The following is a 22,583-nucleotide window of genomic DNA, read 5'->3' as shown; positions in this document are numbered from 1 at the left end:
TTTGGTGGGTTTCTATATTGGTCGTCTGATGACTGAGTATATTTACTAGTCCTAATCTACATCTTTATGTCTATTTTATGTAACTATTGTCTAAATATTTTTTTTTTATATATATTTGTACATACTTTATATTGACTGATCCTTCAGTTGTTCTCCATTGGCTATTGTGTGTTGTTTTTGAAGGGTTCAATCTGCATTTATTGTGAGGAATTTTTTTCGGCCATTAGATGTGCTTTTTGTTAGCATAACGTTAACGGCATTGTATAAAAGTCTCAATCTAAAGGCTGAAAGTCCCAAGGCGAAATAAAAGACAACACTGCATTTAGTACATTTTATTCTGGCTCTGTAAAGAAAACAATATAGTACAAGGGGTGTGGAAGCAATTTATAACATTTCCAGTCAACAAAAATTCTAACAAACAGTGTGACACCCGGCATCTTCTGGTGAACATTCCTGCCCTGAACTTACAATATCGCTGGGGTGTTACTTCTTAAGTCTATTTTAAAACACAACAGAACGTGGGGAGGCTCCGAGCAGATCATCATAGCCTCCAGTGTAAAAAAGTAATAGCTGAAGGGTAAGACCCCACTCTGGCAGAAGAAGAGTTAAAAGTGCACTATTGATAGCGGGATTACGATAGCCCCTTAACACTTTTAACCAATCCTGTTTGCAAAATACAAGTTTCCCTTTGTCATCCTGGTTACTCTACTGTCAAGTAAGTTTATTTCAGTCAAATAATTGGGTGCTGCCATAATATAAAGCTTACGTTACAGTCACTCATGACTGCCAGTGTTGTGTGTTCGTAGACGGTGCATGAAAGATGCAACATTAAGGGGATTTGTGCCCTAGCTGTGCAGGCAGCACTGTGCAGTTTTGCAACCAGCACTGTGCAGTTTTGCAACCCTCTATAGATTTACTTTCTAGGATTCCATTAACCCCAGCCATTTGGCAAACTCTAGTTTTAGGACGATTAGGAACGTCGGCAAAGACGGAACGTCGGCAAAGGCGTGGTATCTCTGGAGGCTTGTGATACAAGGCTACAAGGATGCCAAATTCCATGCCCCTTAATATGACCGTGACATTTCTTATTGGCATCAATGAGACTAGACAGTCTACCAATCCTTTAAGAAGTGAAGGATACGTCTTGCCGACTTGCAACCAAAGCTTTCCGAGGCTACCCCCCCCCAAAAACCATGTCAATAATCCTCTAAGGTCTCAAACAACAGTAATGTGAGTTTGAAGCCTTTTACTGTTGAAGTGACTTAATGTTAGTATATGGCACAGGAAAAGCAGATACACCTCCACACTGGCACGGTTATTTGGCATCTTCGATTATCTCAACTTGAATACAACTACGATGGTAGGAACGGTCCTTCTTGAATCATCGTGAAGCGGGGTGACCACTTGTGCCAAATGTATGGGATAAGGTATCGGCATTGTTTCCTCTTGGGTTCAATGATAACTCCATCTATTGTAAAATCCAGAAACACAAAATCGTATTGGTCTACAAAAATCCAAATTGTGGCTTCACGTTTAAAGTATTGCTCAATTCTGAAAACTATCCGGTAATGCTTTTCTCATTTTGCATCAGATTTTATTCTTCGGTCTCATCCACAGTTGCAATTCTGTTAGCCCTCAGCCTGTAGACCCTGAATCTTCCCAGATTCTCGTTGAGGTGTGTCGAGAACGTGCACTGTGATGGGACGGCACATTAGTGCTCACTCCCGTTACTCCTCCGCAGCTTCGGCGTACAACAAAACTGCATGATTGAAAAACAAGACTCATTTCTTTAGCGGAAGCCAGCAGAATTTTGATCGTATACGAGGAGTTTCCCGATGCTGCTTCTTGGCATAACCTTTATGATTACATACAGATAGTTGCAACTGATGAAATGAGGTTCCTCACCACGGCACTAAGAGCAGCTTTTCATTTTGTAGCTCAGTCACGAATACATTTCTCAGAATGATCTTACCATAAGACTAAATAAATGTCCATCCAGTTTTGGCAATGGACAGAAGTCGGTCGAAAATGTGACATTCGCACACATTAGGGTAACATCCAATTTTTGGAGTCTATAACATGGACACATCTGAATAATGCTAGCTCTAAGTGTAGAGAATGCTGACTGGGGTTGACTCATTGGGAGCAATACTGGTAATTTGACATTTAAGCACTTTGGACCCTTACTACATTTCCACTTCTAATATATGATGGCCATCAGGTGGTCATAATGCGAGATTATTTTAACCTCCGCATTAAGACTACAAGTCCTGGACTTGCGATTCTTCCATAGAACCACATGAAACTTTCATTTCCGGTCATAAAATTGGTAGGGACTTGCAGTCTGAAATGTAGACCGTCACCTTCCCACCTACTTGTTTTTTTGGATCCATCATCCCTATCTTCTTCCTTGATTGACATCTCCGGCTTTATAGAAGCCATAAAGTAGGGCAGAGACAGAAAGAAAACAAGTAGACAGAAAGGTGCCCTGAACTGCAGACGCGGTACAACTATTTCATTACTCCACCACAGCCCAATTTGGAATAAAGTTTGATGACATATGAAGAGTTTTTACTCTACACTTGTTATTTTTGCAATCTATCTTGCTGGCTTCCCCAGCACATCTTTCCTAATTTTATTTTTAATTTAGCTCGTTTCTGGAGTGGGATTTTTTTTTTGCATTTTTTATGTATGGGGAAAAAAGTCTTGGAAAGATGGAAACATGAAAAAAAAAAAAAAAGTTTAGAGTCTTATGCCTTATATTTTACTGCTTTGGTGGTAAATTACTTATTGTGCAAAGAGAATGCTGTTCTGTAAACAATATGGAGTTAAGTATTAAGACAGATCATGAAACAGGACACATTATGCTTCCTTCCTCTACAACATGCGATAAAATCAGAAGGAACATTTCATTCTGGCACCAATGTACGGTGCAAGCTACGAGAACAGGAAGCCCGGACCACAAAAGATAGTAACGGGACCTATCCTCGGAGTATCAAGAATGGGATTAGAATCCCTCCTATAGGGATTAGCGATTGCCCAATGACACCACAAAAAGGACACTTCTAGTCGATGAACCCCAGAAGGAATGGCGATTACTTGCCTAGAGATGAATAGATCAAAGTTTCGTAAAATATGAAGTGGCCCAAATCTTAGATTATGTGCTTAAATCCACTGAAAACAATGGATCTGAACATGGTGGACATTCTGGAAGACTGAAGAGACCGCCACAAAGAGGATAAAAGAGACTCGGTACACAAAACGGAGACGTTCAACAACTTCCAGCAAATGGTAGTGGTGAGACATCGGCTTTCTGTTCAGTACTGTATGTACTTCAGAGATTTTCCACTGTATCAAAGACTCATGGAGTTGATATCTACCGTCGATGGATGTCTAAAGATCCTAGTATGGAAGCCTTTCTCGTTAATTATGATCATGCCATCCCACCAATAAAGATTTACCTGGACAGTAAAAGTATAGAAGAGTGGCAAAAATAGGTTGTCCACCATACGTCCTCATCCTGTCAGAAGATAGAGGCCTATAGAGACCCATTGGGTCTAATTGTGAAAACCAAAAAATGGTGAAACGCGCTGACATTTGTCGTCGATAAAAGCCAACAACTAATAAAACGTATCACAACTCTTCCCCCCTTTCAATAAATGTATATTAGTTCCATAGGTGCCTATTGTTTAACATAACTGACATCAACTAAGCTTCCAAAAAAGGGTCAAAGTCAACACTGGAGATGACAGGACATTGAATACTTTGTCCTATGGTGTAGATTAAAGATCATTGAGTCCATCCATATCATCTTCTGTTTGGCCAAACATAAAAGGAGGAAATTACCATAGAACAGATCTGAAATGTTTGGCATATTGAGCCCCGAAAAATAAAGATCAGTTCAAGCATTAGTAAAGTGCCAGGCAAAATCCCAGAGCCCGGTTACTGCACTATATTAATCCCTTCCCTCATGGTAGTAGGATATATTCAGTATTTCCAGTAATAGGAGACCTCTCCCCCCTTGTTCCTCCTCTGAACCCATGGATTAGTGAGAAGGAAAGGATTATGTACAGGTCGGAGTGCTCCTTTCTTACAGTCCCCGATTCAGATTACCTATAAGTATAGCATCAGTGCTGCGTCACATGTCGTGTGTTCTAAAAACATGAAAAATTGACATTTTCTAACCCTGTATATGTCAAAACTAGAAGATCAGTGCAATAGTAAAGAACAGTCCCCAGCACCTGCCAAAAGCGTTACAACATCCTATATCCCCTTGTCTAGTCCTGGCCCAGCAGTATGATTTACGAGAGAGCACCGTCACATGAGCTATAGGCTACATGTGTGCTCCAGTCTGGGTCAGTATGTAATGGGTGGCCCAGTCCGATGATGGCGCTGCAGCTTCATGAATGGTGGCTGTTGATCAGCCCCCGCAGCTGCTTGGCCACGGTTTCTATGAGTTTTTGCTTATCTCGTTCATTTTTTCGAAACTGAGCGAAGACGACGTTCTTCCGGCTGGGATCTTTCATTCTGGGGAAGAAAACAGAAGAAGAATTACTAATTGAAGCCGCTCAGACTTGAGTCGCTAGTGGCCCCTAAGACTCTTCTGGAAATCGCAGAATGGATCAAAAGACAATGGTGAAAGCAGAACCTTGCGAACTTGTCACAGACTTAAATCGGCCAAACCCTCTAGTTTTGGTGGGACTACCTGACCATCTGATGAATATGGGAAGTCTTCTGATGGAGCAACTAGAGGAGGCTGACAGCGGCTTTCTCTCCTCACTGATGTGACATGAAGTCTTGGACAGAATGGACAGTCGGAGGAGACCACTGTCCATAGAACGTGTTCCCTGGATGTTTATATTATGGGTTACACACTTCCTACGGGTGTACCCTGTCCTAGGTAGATGTACGGTAGCCAAATATAAAATATTGGCTGTACCAGCTCAGAGGATGATGACGGGATATGGACACCACCACCCGGCTCTGTCACACAGGGTCTTTACATCTATTAAGGAACTGAAGGGCTCAATCGCATCAAGTCTTACATACAAAGTGGGGAAGCTTCAAATGACAGCTGTGTCTATTTATACGGATCCTTACAACCTGGGATCAATCTTATAAAAGGGCTTTCTTTTCACTAGTGAATATAATAGCTGAGGATCCATTTTGCAGGATCCTCATCTCTGAGCTGGAGTGGTGAGTGTAGGAACCGCAGAGCACTCCTTCCTTTAACCAGTGGGTTTTGTTTTACCCAGTTAAACACAAAAATCCAGAAAGACATAAAACACAAAAAAAGATATTGAGACAATCTATAAAAAACACAAGTTAATTGAGACATAACAAGGCTCGCCTACACGTAATGTCCTACTGGTGGACACCATTAACCAGAATGTAACACGACTTGATCTGTTAGATAACATGCAGGCAATCAATGCAAACCCCCCCAAGGGTCCCCAGATATCTGTAACCAGAAGGTACCCGCCTCGCCCCATCACATCATTGCTCTAGTATATCTGGTGACTGGAAGACTCCAGGATGGGATCAGGCCGACGATGATCTCGGTGGTGGCATGTGATGACCACGATCAGGTCAGGAGGAGGAGAATCGCCCAACGTAGCCATTCAGAAGAGTGGCTCCAACTCCTTGACTACTTACAAGCCACCATAATATAGACTGAGATTTTTTCCTTATTGGTTAGAACATAAAAATAATGTTATTGTCACCGCATCGTCATCCCGAATAAACACGTTGGTTGCAGTTTGGAGATCTAAATCCTTTGCACAAAAACCAAGACTTTTCTGTCTGAAAAATTTTTGGATTTTACATAAAAATTAAATAAAAACCTGCAATTTTACCAATTTATTATCAAATCCTAGTTGAAAATGAAAAAGTATTGGGAGTTTATCTTGGACGTTCATGAGGCCATGGTCGTCCATCGTTTATCGTTATCCCATGTAATGGACAACCCCATCTTTAGATCATGTCGTCAAGTGATCCCCGGGAGGTAGAGTGTCGAAATTGCTAAATCTAATATATATTTTTCTTTTTACATGGGGGACCATAGCATTTAAGACGAGGATAACCCTTTTAATTGCAATATTCGGTGAACTTTACATGCAGCTGACCATCATTACATTGCATGGTTGAACGGGCTTGGGCAACTTCTGTACACAGGCTCTACAAAGGTGTATGGAGCACAGCGCCACTGCCTAGAAGGTGGTGTTATTAAGAATTACACCATTGCCGATTCATTTGGGCACCAGGTAATACTAGATACTCCCTGAATTGGCTGCTGCATGGGGTTATGAGGCTGCCCAATGCCGGGACAATCTATGACGACCATGCCGAGTCCTACAGCTACACGGCACATACAGATCACCAAAAACCATAAAGCGAGTCAGTTATGGCCAAATACACAGAGGTTTAGTGCAGAAGGCGCAGGACACGGATCCAGGCTAGTACACAGCAGGCATTCATTTTAGTAGTGGCGCTAATGTGGCTGTACTTACACGCGGTGTATCCTTTACCAGACAAGAAGGAAATCACCATGGAGGGGAAAAAAAAATATAAAATCAAACGTAAATGTGATGAATATGTGAGCAGAGGAAGATGAGACGCGGGAAGGTTCAAGGGGCAGTCGCTAATAATAAAGACGCAAGGCGTGTCAGTGAGCAGCCGCAAAGCACAGCAGAAAATGTAGAGACTGGTGGATGCAGAAACGGACACAGAAAAGGGAAGACAGAAAAAGGGAAGACATGAAGAACAATAAAAGAAGTGGGTGATAAATGTAAAGAAAGGGAGGAAAAAAAAAAAAGATAGAATGGAGGCGAAGAAGGTAAGAGAATAAAAAACAGGAAGGAACGAGACATTTCAGGATGAGCTTGGGAAAGTATTCACCTCCTTGACATTTTTCGTGGTTTCCTACCTCACAACCTGTAATTTCACTTTTTTTTCCTCAGGGTTTGCATCATGCAATAAAAAAAATAAATAAAAATAATGAGTCTACAACTGTGAACATTTGTTTTTTGTCATTGTGAAGCAAACAACAAATAGAACAACTTCAGTGTGTATAACTATTCACCCCCCCTAATGTTAGCACATTTTCAGAGCCTCCTTTTTTTTTTTTTTTTAACAGCTTCCAGTCGCTTTGGATAAGCCTCTATGAGCTTTCCACATCTTGCCAAACAAGGCAAAACTGCTCCAGCTACTTCACGTTAGACGTTTCCTTTGGTGTACAGCAATCTTCACGTCTGACCATAGATTCTCCTTTGGATTAAAGTCTGGGCTTTGATTAGGCCACTCCAAATTTTTTTACGTTTCCCGTTAAACCACTCTAGTGTTGCTTTAGAAGTATGCTTTGGGGTCATTGTCTTGGTGGAAGGTGAACCTCCGTCCCCGTCTCAAATCACAGACAAACTGGTTTTGCTCAAACACATCCGTGTATTTCGCACCATACATTTTCTACTCAACTTAGACCATTTTCCCTGTCCCTGCTGCCGAAAAACATCCCACAGGATGATGTTTCCACCACCATGTTTAACTGTGGGGATGGTGTTCATGGGATGTTGAATTGTGTTGGTTTGTTGTCACACACAGTGTTTACCTTGGTGACCAGAAAGTTCATATTTGGTCTCATCTGACCACAGCACCTTACTCCATACATTTGGGGAACCTCCCATGTCTTTTGGCAAGCTCAAAAGAAGCCTTACAATTTCTGTGTTTACATGAAGGCTTATTTCTGCCCACTCTTCCATAAAGGCCACCTCTACGGAGTGCATGGTTTATTGTGGTCATATGGACAGATATTACAGACTTTGCATGGGAACTGTGCAGCTCCTTCAGGGTTTTCTTTGGTATCTATGCTGCCTCTCTGATTAATGCCCTCCTTGCCCGGGCTGAGAGTTTTGGTGGGCTGTCTTCTCCTGGCAGTTTTTTTGTGGTACCATGCTCTTTCCATTTGATAATAGATTTTATGTTGCTCCGACAGATCATCAGAGACTGGGATATTGTTTTATAACCCAACACCGACTTGTACTTCTCAACAACTTTGTCACTGACTTGTTTGGAGATCTTCTTGGTCTTCATGGTGTTGTTTGGAAATCTCCTTGGTGTTGTTTGGAGATCTCCTTGGTCTTCAAGGTGTTTGGAAATCTCCTTGGTCTTCAAGGTGTTTGGAAATCTCCTTGGTCTTCAAGGTGTTTGGAAATCTCCTTGGTCTTCATGGTGTTGTTTGGAAATCTCCTAGGCGTTGTTTGGAGATCTCCTTGGTCTTCATGGTGTTGTTTGGAGATCTCCTTGGTCTTCATGGTGTTGTTTAGAGATCTCCTTGGTCTTTGTGGTGCTGTTTGGAGATCTCCTTGGTCTTTGTGGTGTTGTTGTTTGGAGATCTCCTTGATCTTTATGGCGTTCTTTGGTTAGTGGTGTCTCTTGTTAATGGTGTTGCAGCCTTTGTGGCCTTTCAGAAAATGTAAAATTTATATCCTTTAGTGCAGCGGTGTCCACACTGTGCAGTGATGAGGCAGTGAAACAGGAAAGTTCAAAACAAAGTCTCTTTTAATGATCAGCGGACTCACAAACAAACAAAGTAAAAAGGATCCTCCGGATCGCAGCCAGAAACAACGACAGTCCGTGACCGATTGCCATGGGCGACTACACCACCGTGTATGCTGAGGGGTGTCAGGCCTTTTGGCTCCACTTGGCTTTTTGCTAACTCACACAGGTTGAGCTCTGCAGAGCCTTCTGCTCTGCAAGCTTGCAAAACCAAACTGACACACCCAACCCTTTGCTGCAGGGGTTTTCACAAAGAACCTGTGGCTGTAGGCCACATGGAAAACACAACCGGGAAGGAAACGGACTGCACCACTACCATCCTGTAGTCCGTTTCAAAAATAAAAGCCCATGGCAGGTTTTCCTAAATCTGCCTTGGACAAATAGCTTGCCCAAGATCAACACTCACTTTTATTTTGCATTGCAATCACAGCTATGCCTGTGACGGCAATGCACACCCACGGCCTCAACACACTTCTGTGCGCATCCTGGGGGACACATAGCGACCCTCGCATATGACACTGGTCACTGCCTTACAATACGCATAGACATGCGACACTTAGATTGCACACAGGAAGACGTCCTGTCATGGGATATATATATGAAGGGAATTGCTTGTACCAGAAATTTTTAGGGGTTTCACATCAAAAGGGGTGAATACATATGCACATGACAATTTTTACTTATTTGAACCCATAAATTTAACTTATGCCTATATTATTCTCACTTCATTAACATAGATCATTTAGTGCTGATGCATCATTCAGAAATCGGATTACAAAAACATTTAAACACTGGTTGCAATGTAACAAAATAGGTAAAAAGCCAGGGGGTGAATACTTTCGCAAGACACTATGTGAAATATGGACATGTTTAGGGCATTTTTTTTAAATAAAAACTATTTTAAGTTGAAAATGCACTTTTAAAATATGATTTCTTTGCACTCTTTAGTTCCTACATCCACAATGTATCACAGAACGTTGCAGAATGAGTTAGCACTGAATCCAAGAGGGAGCGCTTGTTCTGACGGCAAATGAGAAAAGAAAAAAATATAAGGGTTACAAGAGCAGAAAACGAGCTCACTGGTGTCTCTGTACCATGATACATAGAGGATGCAGACGACAAAAGCTTCAAAACTTGTAAACACCCGACAGCAAAAAAAAATTACAGCATTTATATAGGAAAAAAGGAAGAAATGAGGAATACAAGCATCGTGGGAGACGGGAAAGTGAACAAGGGAAGGACGGAGAACAAAAAAAGATGGACAAGAGATATAAGGGTAAAAAACTACACACTAAAAATATGTCAGATAACAGATGGGTGAGGAAAGAGGGAGGAAAGTAACAGTATGAGAGGTACAAATTTCTGGTGGAGAGAAGATTTATGATAACAGGCAGGGAAGGGGTCCAGTTCAAGGGACCTCCACGTAGGGGGGGGGGGGGTGCACAATCTCTACAGTCCTGTAATCCAGAACCCTTTGCTGCCACATGAGGATTTATTGACGTATTGCCAACTAGAGAGAGACCATACAGTTTGTGTAAGATAAGAGGCATGAGGCGCGGATAGCGTCATCTAGTCCTATGTGTTGTATTACAGTACACAACACATGAACAGAAGGAAGAAATCATCCTGGAATGCTCCTCCCAGGAATCATGCAGGAAGGCGTCAGGCACCGTGAGGTCGCAGCTCCAACCTGGTACAGGCATAGTCTGCGGAGAAGACAGAATTGTTTCTGCTGCCATTACTCAGCAGGTGTCATCTATCCCGCAGTACCCTGATGATTTCTGCCATTACTCAGCAGGTGTCATCTATCCCGCAGTATCCTGATGATTTCTGCCATTACTCAGCGGGTGTCATCTATCCCGCAATACCCTGATGATTTCTGCCATTACTCATCGGGTGTCATCTATCCCGCAGTACCCCGATTTCTGCCATTACTCACCGGGTGTCATCTATCCCACAGTACCCTGATGATTTCTGCTATTACTCAGCGGGTGTCATCTATCCCGCAGTACGCCGATGGTTTCTGCTATTACCCAGCGGGTGTCATCTATCCCGCAGTACCCTGATGATTTCTGCTATTACTCAGCGGGTGTCATCTATCCCCCAGTACCCTGATGATTTCTGCTATTACTCAGCGGGTGTCATCTATCCCCCAGTACCCTGATGATTTCTGCTATTACTCAGCGGGTGTCATCTATCCCGCAGTACACCGATGGTTTCTGCTATTACCCAGCGGGTGTCATCTATCCCACAGTACCCTGATGGTTTCTGCTATTACTCAGCGGGTGTCATCTATCCCGCAGTACGCCGATGGTTTCTGCTATTACCCAGCGGGTGTCATCTATCCCACAGTACCCTGATGATTTCTGCTATTACTCAGCGGGTGTCATCTATCCCACAGTATCCTGATGGTTTCTGCTATTACTCAGCTGGTGTCATCTATCCCATAGTATCCTGATGATTTCTGCCATTACTCAGCGGGTGTCATCTATCCCGCAGTACCCTGATGATTTCTGCCATTACTCAGCGGCTGTCATCTATCCCGCAGTATCCTGATGGTTTCTGCTATTACTCAGCTGGTGTCATCTATCCCACAGTATCCTGATGATTTCTGCCATTACTCAGCGGGTGTCATCTATCCCGCAGTACCCTGATGATTTCTGCCATTACTCAGCGGGTGTCATCTATCCCGCAGTACCATGATGATTTCTGCCATTACTCAGCGGGTGTCATCTATCCCGCAGTACCCTGATGATTTCTGCCATTACTCAGCGGGTGCCATCTATCCCACAGTATCCTGATGATTTCTGCCATTACTCAGCGGGTGTCATCTATCCCGCAGTACCCTGATGATTTCTGCCATTACTCAGCGGGTGTCATCTATCCCGCAGTACCATGATGATTTCTGCCATTACTCAGCGGGTGTCATCTATCCCGCAGTACCCTGATGATTTCTGCCATTACTCAGCGGGTGTCATCTATCCCACAGTACCCTGATGATTTCTGCTATTACTCAGCGGGTGTCAACTATCCCGCAGTATCCTGATGATTTCTGCTATTACTCAGCGGGTGTCACCTATCCCACAGTATCCCGATGGTTTCTGCTATTACTCGGCTGGTGTCATCTATCCCGCAGTACCCTGATGATTTCTGCTATTACCCAGCGGGTGTCATCTATCCCACAGTATCCCGATGGTTTCTGCTATTACTCAGCTGGTGTCATCTATCCCGCAGTACCCTGATGGTTTCTGCTATTACTCGGCTGGTGTCATCTATCCTGCAGTACCCTGATGATTTCTGCTATTACCCAGCGGGTGTCATCTATCCCACAGTATCCCGATGGTTTCTGCTATTACTCAGCTGGTGTCATCTATCCCGCAGTACCCTGATGGTTTCTGCTATTACTCGGCTGGTGTCATCTATCCCGCAGTACCCTGATGATTTCTGCTATTACCCAGCGGGTGTCATCTATCCCACAGTATCCCGATGGTTTCTGCTATTACTCAGCGAGTGTCATCTATCCCGCAGTACCCTGATGGTTTCTGCTGTTACTCGGCTGGTGTCATCTATCCCGCAGTACCCTGATGATTTCTGCTATTACCCAGCTGGTGTCATCTATCCCACAGTACCCCGATGGTTTCTGCTATTACTCAGCTGGTGTCATCTATCCCGCAGTATCCTGATGATTTCTGCTATTACTCAGCTGGTGTCATCTATCCCGCAGAACCCTGATGATTTCTGCCATTACTCAGCGGGTGTCATCTACCCATAGTGTCCTGATGGCATTAGGGTGCACTTACTTTTCCAATAATGTGAGCGCGGTAGTGGGGTTGACCCGCAGGTATTTGCAGTTAGGCTGCCCGTAGTCTGCCAGGTATGTTGACCAGTCCCATTTAATGAAAAGATCCAATAGCTGTAAAGAAAGAAAAAGAAACAATGTGAAAACTGTTTTATAACAATGGGATCTCTCCAGTGTCATCCAATCCCGGCACATTATGGTAGAGAGAAAGGATGGCGATCTGTCCCCTGAAGGTATACAAGGATGGCTGCCGTCAGGCCCAGACCTTTATTACACATAGCTTCTCTGTACCAGGCTGTCTACACATGATATCCATGCCCATTACTGCAGACACAGACAGGGCCCCCGCTAGACCCCACACCTGCTCCAAATGACAGTGAACGCTACCCACTGCCCTACTGCTTGGGGAAATCCTCTTAACTCCCTATCAAGTCACTATTCCAAATACTTAAACCCACTTCTTATAAGCCTTTTATTACTGTATAAAAAGGGGAAACGCACAATATGAAAGCTGGGGTCACGGGCGGTGGGTCCGCCTATGATGCAGGACCTTTCCAGTGTCACTATGACTGCAACCGTGTGGAGGACTCCACTGAATAATACACTTCAACTTTTCACCTTCAAAGTAAAAGAAAAAAAAACAGCAAAAACAAACCCCAAGTGCACAGGCATGCGAAGTGTCAGGGGGGGTTGGAGAATTTCAGTCTGCACCTTCTGGGGAAGATTCCAATACAAAATATGCAAATACTATTAATTCTTTAAAGCCTGCCGTCTCCAGCGCCATCCAGGCCCATACATCAAACGTGACGGGACACACACTCAGAGAAAAATGTATTTACTCAAATCCTGGTTGAGTAGAGGATTAACATAGCAGCTCTGGATGGGTGGAGGTGACGGGCTGTCACTCATCGGTAAAATGCCAGGAGCCAGAGTCAGCTGGACGATCCACGGCAGCTCAGACGGCAAGTGAGCAGCTCATTATCACTGTGGTGAAGGGTCGTCCTGATGACGACTACTAACAGGGTCAGAGTCCACCAAGCAGCACACCATGAAATATACATGGACTACAGAAAAAAACACTAATGTAACCCACAAGGGTCTCACCAGACCTTTCCTCCGACCAGACCTTCCATCCACAGATGTCGTTAAGCTACAGATCCCAGCATGGTCAAATAGTCAACCAGAGTCACAGGCTGGAGACCATCTTAAGGAAAGCTCTTGACCGACCTTTCTGGCTCCAGAGACATCTCACAGGGGCCCACACAATACAGACCACTGTATGGACATCTCACAGGGCCCTATACAATACAGACTACTGTAAGGACATCTCACAGGGCCCCGCACAATACAGACCACTGTATGGACATCTCACAGGGCCCTATACAATACAGACCACTGTATGGACTTCTCACAGGGCCCCCCACAATACTGACCACTGTATGGACATCTCACAGGGCCCTATACAATACAGACTACTGTAAGGACATCTCACAGGGCCCCGCACAATACAGACCACTGTATGGACATCTCACAGGGCCCTATACAATACAGACTACTGTAAGGACATCTCACAGGGCCCCGCACAATACAGACCACTGTATGGACATCTCACAGGGCCCCGCACAATACAGTCCACTGTATGGACATCTCACAGGGCCCCGCACAATACAGACCACTGTAAGGACATCTCACAGGGCCCCGCACAATACAGACCACTGTATGGACATCTCACAGGGCCCCGCACAATACAGACCACTGTATGGACATCTCACAGGGCCCCGCACAATACAGACCACTGTATGGACATCTCACAGGGCCCCGCACAATACAGACCACTGTATGGACATCTCACAGGGCCCCGCACAATACAGACCACTGTAAGGACATCTCACAGGGCCCCGCACAATACAGACCACTGTATGGACATCTCACAGGGCCCCGCACAATACAGACCACTGTATGGACATCTCACAGGGCCCCGCACAATACAAACCACTGTATGGACATCTCACAGGGCCCCGCACAATACAGACCACTGTATGGACATCTCACAGGGCCCCGCACAATACAGACCACTGTGTAGACATCTCACAGGGCCCCGCACAATACAGACCACTGTGTAGACATCTCACAGGGCCCCGCACAATACAGACCACTGTGTAGACATCTCACAGGACCCGAACAATACAGACTACTGTATGGACATCTCACAGGGCCCCGCACAATACAGACCACTGTATGGACATCTCACAGGGCCCCGCACAATACAGACCACTGTGTGGACATCTCACAGGGCCCCGCACAATACAAACCACTGTATGGACATCTCACAGGGCCCCGCACAATACAGACCACTGTATGGACATCTCACAGGGCCCCGCACAATACAGACCACTGTATGGACATCTCACAGGGCCCCGCACAATACAGACCACTGTATGGACATCTCACAGGGCCCCGCACAATACAGACCACTGTATGGACATCTCACAGGGCCCCGCACAATACAGACCACTGTATGGACATCTCACAGGGCCCCGCACAATACAGACCACTGTATGGACATCTCACAGGGCCCCGCACAATACAGACCACTGTATGGACATCTCACAGGGCCCCGCACAATACAGACCACTGTATGGACATCTCACAGGGCCCGCACAATACAGACCACTGTATGGACATCTCACAGGGCCCCGCACAATACAGACCACTGTATGGACATCTCACAGGGCCCCGCACAATACAGACCACTGTATGGACATCTCACAGGGCCCCGCACAATACAAACCACTGTATGGACATCTCACAGGGCCCCGTACAATACAGACCACTGTATGGACATCTCACAGGGCCCCGCACAATACAGACCACTGTGTAGACATCTCACAGGGCCCCGCACAATACAGTCCACTGTATGGACATCTCACAGGGCCCCGCACAATACAGACCACTGTATGGACATCTCACAGGGCCCCGCACAATACAGACCACTGTATGGACATCTCACAGGGCCCCGCACAATACAAACCACTGTATGGACATCTCACAGGGCCCCGTACAATACAGACCACTGTATGGACATCTCACAGGGCCCCGCACAATACAGACCACTGTGTAGACATCTCACAGGGCCCCGCACAATACAGTCCACTGTATGGACATCTCACAGGGCCCCGCACAATACAGACCACTGTATGGACATCTCACAGGGCCCCGCACAATACAAACCACTGTATGGACATCTCACAGGGCCCCGCACAATACAGTCCACTGTGTAGACATCTCACAGGGCCCCGCACAATACAGTCCACTGTGTAGACATCTCACAGGGCCCCGCACAATACAGACCACTGTGTAGACATCTCACAGGACCCGAACAATACAGACCACTGTGTGGACATCTCACATGAAGTATAATAAAGCTCAGCCCCTGGTAATAGCACTCAGCAGTCATGTATGTCAGCAGAGTGGACTCCTGACTTGCAGTGCGCACTGACAGCGCCGGTGCTCGGGTGAAGGGTGGCTGATGTGTGTAAATATCTCTGTGCACATGTTTGGCAGTTAGCGCTGAGTCAGGCCTCCGTCTTCACCTCTATGTGAACCTACAGTCACCCAGATCTGAACCTGCACGCCTGCTCCCGACACGCATCTAGTGATTCATAATAAATGGATTATTGTCCGGGGACTTTCTAGGAGGCAGGGAAGGGATTTACATAAAGGGAAGGAAAATTAATCTGCTGCTGAGAACAAACAGGCGCAGCGCTTCCTAAGTGACACTGAGCACACACGCGATAACGCCAGCTAAATATAGAGCGAAAATATTAGCACCTACATAGCTGCCAGCCGCTGCCCTCTGTTATCAGCCATCCCGGTGCCCTGCTGCCTAAAATACACCGGAGATCAGAGTCTGACATCCGCATTTAGAAAAGCAAAAAAAAAAAAAAAAAAAAAAAAATCTATTCAAGCCCATCACAGAAGATTTAAAATTCTGGAGTATTCAATGGTGGACTTAAGGACTTTGTAAAATAGTATATACATTTTCAAAATCTTGGATATTCTTTACCCTTCAAAGCAATTTTTCCTTTTTATTAAATTTGCAAAAACTTCTACATTTCTGTTTTTTTTCAGTGAAGATGGGGTGCAGAGTGCACATTAATGAGAAAAAAAACTTTTTTGAATTTACCAAATGGCTGCAATGAAACAAACTGAACAAATTTAAAGGGGTCTGAATACTTTCCGCACCCACTGTAGATGAGCGTGCACACACTGGTATCCTCTGGGGCCAAAGGCTTGCCCATGAATAAGGGGGGCACTTCTGCCTGGTGTTTAGCTCGATAAGTGGGGTCTAAAAACCTGGAACCCCCCCCCCCCCACTGGTCTACGGTGCTGTTAAGGGGCTGTCGCCTATTTGTTTAGACATCAAAATCTTCCGCGAGGATCCGAAGCTCTGCCACCGGGTGACCCAAATTGTGCAAGAAGTGAGAAACTCCTAAAGCCGATTTACAACAGATTGTTTCTGGCCAACGCGGAGTTTGGATCGTTGACATAGAAGTCGGTCAGCACTCATTTATGGTTCCGACAGAATGGTCATAAATGCGAGAAATTCCGCAAGGCCATGTGCTGCCGATAACGAGGATTTCATTGTCCGGCATGAACTCTCCCAGTCGGTCAATAAAATGTTAAGCAGAGGTGGCTCTTGGTTAACGACTGCACCCTAGTAGAGCTAAGGAGGCGCGCTGACCAGGGAGCCCGCACAGAAGTGCGCGAAGGATGCCAGGTGGAGGAGCAGGGCAAGGCACGCTGCCGGTATGTGTCAAACACAAGAGAAGTGCGGGCCTGGAGGAGACAGGAGAATCCCCCGCTATTTGCAAACTGATGAGTGGCGGTATGAAGGCATTCAGGAAAAATGAATGAGCAGAGGGGGATCACTGAGGGAAAGTGCTGAGTGACGGATGGATTAGTGACACCAGATCAGCAGTGCCGCTCGTGTCCAGACTGCACAAGCCTCCCCTGAATGTGCGGCCGCTGACCTCTACAGCCCCAGCCGAGACAAGAAAATAGCCCCAAGTCCTGGCGGAGACAGAAAAGGTGAAGACGAGGGAGCAGCAGCCCGTCCCGAAAACGTCAAAACACGCACGTCAAATAATACATTCCTGGAGCTGCACCTATGTAATCCACGCCAGCCAAGAATGTGGGGGCCGCCATGTGGCCATACATGCGGCTATAATGGGCATCCTACGTAGTAATACATATATGCATTCACTCAGCACATAACCATCCATCTATGGCACAATACCTATATTCTATATGTACAGATGATATAGAATATTCACAGTTCACACAAATATTTGGACACTGATGAATCGTGATTTCAGCTCTGCAAGAATTTTTTTTTCCTTTAAAATGAAACAACCGAGATGTAATTCGGGTATGTGCACACATTGCAGATTCGCTCTTATAAATATCTGCGCGGATTCTTCCTCTCTTGGCAGAAAACGCAGTTGAAAATCTGCACGTCTATGATGCAGATTTGGAAGCTAAATAAAGATCTATTATTTACCAAAAAAAAAAAAAAAATTGTGAAGTAATTTCTTTGTCCAAACTCTTCTTTTACATTCTCCATTGAAGACCATAATATCATTACATACCATGTTCAAATATAATGTTTACACAAACAAAACAAATATAAGGGAATACAAATATATATACCCACCAACATATGTATGTCAGCCAGATACCCTCATTAATAAAATGGTACATAAAGAGTTAAATAAACACACACAAAATCTGCGTCAAACGCAATATGTTTATTTAAAAAAAAATATTGCGTGGGTTCCCGCATAATTTTCATAACCAGAAGAGGGAAAGCCGAAGGCTGATGTTAATATTCTGGGTAGGAGCCAATATCCATGGCCCCTTCCCAGGCTATAAATATCAGCTCACAGATGTTTTCTTAGCCTTTACAGGCTATTTTTACAGGGGAACACCAGAAAAAAATTGACATAGGGTCCACCTATAAAATCAAACCAGCAAAGGCTAGGCCGACAGCTGCGGGCTGATATTAATAGCCTGGGAAGGGGCCATGGATATTGGCCCACCCCAGGCTAAAAACATCAGCTCTTAGCCGCCCCAGAAATGGCGCATCTTATAGATGCACCAATTCTGCCACTTAGCCTCCGCCCTTCCCACTTGCCCTGTAGCGGTGGCAAGTGGGGTAATATTTGTGGGGTTGATGTCACCTTTGTATTTTCAGGTGACATCAAGCCCACGGCTTAGTAATGGAGAAGCGTCTATAAGATACCCATGTATTACTAATCCTATAGTTATATGGCAAATAAAGACAAACACTGAGAATAAAGTCCTTTATTTGAAATAATCACACAGACTCCTTTATTAATGTTAATAACCATACTGCATCGCCTAATTCCCCAACACTCTCGATCACCTGCAACAAAAATAAAATAATAAACCAACACAAATACTCCCTGGCCTGACGTAGTCCTAAATAACGAGTGTCCCACGACAATCTCATGCGTAGAACAGTCACATCAGGAGATGTAACTGCTCTACACGGCTCCGGTGATACACTGAGAAGTCATCGGAGTTCGTGCTCTCATTTACGGAACCATTGCTGAGTGAGAATTTTCTCAGGCAGCAGTGCCGCAAGTGACAGCATGAACTCCGGGGACCTCTGGCGGGAGCGCAGAGATACACTGTGGAAGTCTATATCACCGGAGCCTTGTAGAGCAGGAACATCTCTCGATGTGACTGTTCTACATGTGAAATCGCCGTGGGACACTTGTTATTAAGGACTACGGTGGACCAGGGAGTATTTATGGTGGTTTATTATTTTATTACAGGAGATCGTGAATGTGTTTTTTTTTGTTTTACAGTTGATCACAGTAGCCAGATGATGGGACTACTACTGTCCCATCATCGGCTCATGCTTTAACTGTTATATGTGACACCAGACATAGTCGGATGGGAGTAGTAAGGCCCATCAGACGATGCCTGGCTACACACAGACACTCGTAGACAGACACGTGCATATTCTCCGCTCACACAAAGCCTCTGCCCATATACTCTTCCTCCTCCCCATCTGCAGCGATTTTGGCATGCAAATCCACAGACCCTTTTACACCTGCGGTTTACCTGTGGATTTGACTGACTCAATGTAACTCAATGGGTGCAGAAATGTTGCAGATCCGCAAAAAGAATTGACATGCTGCGGAGAATAAAATGCTGCGAATCCACGCGGAATTTTGCGAAGCATGTGCACACCAATTCTGGATTCCCAATTATTTACATTGGTTGGGCAATACATTGCAGTTTTGGTGCAAAGCCGCACAGAAAAAACGCTGTGGATACGCATAAAAACCTGCAATAGCAGGTGCGCACATAGCCTTAAAGTGGAGACTGTCAATTAAAGGGATTGAACAGAACTATCCCGTTAGGAGATGCAGCCATTTTTCTACAAAGCCTCCTCATTTCAGGGGCTCAGAAGTAAAGTCTGGAGCCATGGACATCACCATCACTGGTGTCTTCTGGTATGAGGCTTTGCAGCAATGATGGTCTGAAGTCTGGAGCCATGGATGTCTTCATCTCTGGTGTCCTCCGGCATGATGCTTTGCAGCAATAACGGCCTGAAGTCTGGAGCCATGGACGTCACTATCGCTGGTGGTGTCCTCCGGTGTGAGGCTTTTCAGCAACAACGGCCTGAAGTCTAGAACCATGGATGTCAACATTGCTGCTCTCCTCTGATGTCCGGCTTTGCCCCCTTTACTGTAGTCACTTCAGTTGTTGCCAGTTTCTGGCTCTTTCTGCCTCCAGTATGTGAAGCATGGCTCCATGGGCTGAGATCTGGTGATGACTCGGCTATTGCAGAATCTTCCTCTTTACTTTTGCAGGATGTTTTGGGTCATTGTCCATCTGTTCTGTGAAGCGCTGTCCAATCAACCCTGCAGCATTTGATGGACTCTAAACAGAAAGTCTTGCCCTGTACACACAGAATGTAGCAAATTGGTTTTTTGGCCGCTCCTAACATATGTCTGATGGATTTCTTCTTTTTCAGCCTAATGATGGTCTCTTTCACTTCCATTGAGAGATACTCTGACCGCATGCTCTGCTGTATATAATAATGTATGTACGGCTGGTAAAACCTGGGCATCTCCTGTATATAATTATATATGTACAGCTGGTATAACCTGGGCATCTCCTGTATATAATTATATATGTACGGCTGGTATAACCTGGACATCCCCTGTATATAATTATATATGTACGGCTGGTATAACCTGGACATCCCCTGTATATAATTATATATGTACAGCTGGTATAACCTGGACATCTCCTGTATATAATTATATATGCACAGCTGGTATAACCTGGACATCCCCTATATATAATTATATACAGTGCCTACAAGTAGTATCAAACCTGCTAAATCTGCAGGGGGTTGAATAAGATGCAAATAAGTTAGAGCCTTCAAACTTCACACAAGAGCAGGATTTATTAACAGATGCATAAATCTTACAAACCAAAAAGTTATGTTGCTCAGTTAAATTTTAATAAATTTTAAACATACAAGTGTGGGTCAATAATTATTCAACCCCTAGGTTTAATATTTTGTGGAATAACCCTTGTTTGCAATTACAGCAAATAATCGTCTTTTATAAGACCTGATCAGGCCGGCACAGGTCTCTGGAGTTATCTTGGCCCATTCCTCCATGCAGATCTTCTCCAAGTTATCTAGGTTCTTTGGGTGTCTCATGTGGACTTTAATCTTGAGCTCCTTCCACAAGTTTTCAATTGGGTTAAGGTCAGGAGACTGACTAGGCCACTTCAACACCTTGATTTTTTGCCTCTTGAACCAGGCCTTGGTTTTCTTGGCCGTGTGCTTTGGGTCGTTGTCTTGTTGGAAGATGAAATGACGACCCATCTTAAGATCCTTGATGAAGGAGCGGAGGTTCTTGGCCAAAATCTCCAGGTAGGCCGTGCTATCCATCTTCCCATGGATGCGGACCAGATGGCCAGGCCCCTTGGCTGAGAAACAGCCCCACAGCATGATGCTGCCACCACCATGCTTGACTGTAGGGATGGTATTCTTGGGGTCGTATGCAGTGCCATCCAGTCTCCAAACGTCACGTGTGTGGTTGGCACCAAAGATCTCGATCTTGGTCTCATCAGACCAGAGAACCTTGAACCAGTCTGTCTCAGAGTCCTCCAAGTGATCATGAGCAAACTGTAGACGAGCCTTGACATGACGCTTTGAAAGTAAAGGTACCTTACGGGCTCGTCTGGAACGGAGACCATTGCGGTGGAGTACGTTACTTATGGTATTGACTGAAACCAATGTCCCCACTGCCATGAGATCTTCCCGGAGCTCCTTCCTTGTTGTCCTTGGGTTAGCCTTGACTCTTCGGACAAGCCTGGCCTCGGCACGGGAGGAAACTTTCAAAGGCTGTCCAGGCCGTGGAAGGCTAACAGTAGTTCCATAAGCCTTCCACTTCCGGATGATGCTCCCAACAGTGGAGACAGGTAGGCCCAACTCCTTGGAAAGGGTTTTGTACCCCTTGCCAGCCTTGTGACCCGCCACGATCTTGTCTCTGATGGCCTTGGAATGCTCCTTTGTCTTTCCCATGTTGACCATGTATGAGTGCTGTTCACAAGTTTGGGGAGGGTCTTAAATAGTCAGAAAAGGCTGGAAAAAGAGATAATTAATCCAAACATGTGAAGCTCATTGTTCTTTGTGCCTGAAATACTTCTTAATACTTTAGGGGAACCAAACAGAATTCTGGTGGTTTGAGGGGTTGAATAATAAATGACCCTCTGAATAAACTTTTCACAATTTAAAACAAAATTAAACAAAGAAATAACATTCTTTTTTGCTGCAGTGCATTTCACACTTCCAGGCTGATCTACAGTCCAAATGTCACAATGCCAAGTTAAATCCGAATGTGTAAACCTGCTAAATCTGCAGGGGGTTGAATACTACTTGTAGGCACTGTATGTACAGCTGGTATAACCTGGGCATCTCCTGTATATAATTATATATGTACAGCTGGTATAACCTGGGCATCCCCTGTATATAATTATATATGTACAGCTGGTATAACCTGGGCATCTCTTGTATATAATTAAATATGTACAGCTGGTATAACCTGAGCATCCCCTGTATATAATTATATATGTACAACTGGTATAACCTGGACATCCCCTGTATATAATTATA

The 22,583-nt window shown here is 44.8% G+C and overlaps 1 protein-coding gene across 1 annotated transcript in view; it reads right to left on the bottom strand.

The window, feature by feature from the left end:
• Positions 1-317: 317 nt before the first annotated feature.
• The window catches only part of EXOC6B (exocyst complex component 6B), a 187,009-nt gene continuing 164,743 nt past the window's right edge, over positions 318-22,583 (bottom strand). The window contains exons 21-22 of the mRNA XM_073555069.1: positions 12,351-12,463; positions 318-4,527 (exon numbers count right to left, since the gene is read on the bottom strand). Coding sequence (XP_073411170.1) covers positions 4,401-4,527; positions 12,351-12,463 — 240 coding nt within the window. The 3' untranslated portion in view covers positions 318-4,400. The remainder of the gene's footprint in view (positions 4,528-12,350; positions 12,464-22,583) is intronic.

Source organism: Dendrobates tinctorius, unplaced genomic scaffold (genome assembly GCF_039654945.1).
Source record: "Dendrobates tinctorius isolate UK_male_01 unplaced genomic scaffold, ASM3965494v1 ptg000216l, whole genome shotgun sequence".
NCBI lineage: Eukaryota > Metazoa > Chordata > Amphibia > Anura > Dendrobatidae > Dendrobates > Dendrobates tinctorius.
The sequence above is the reverse complement of the archived record's forward strand: the minus strand, read 5'-3'. Positions and strand labels throughout refer to the sequence as shown.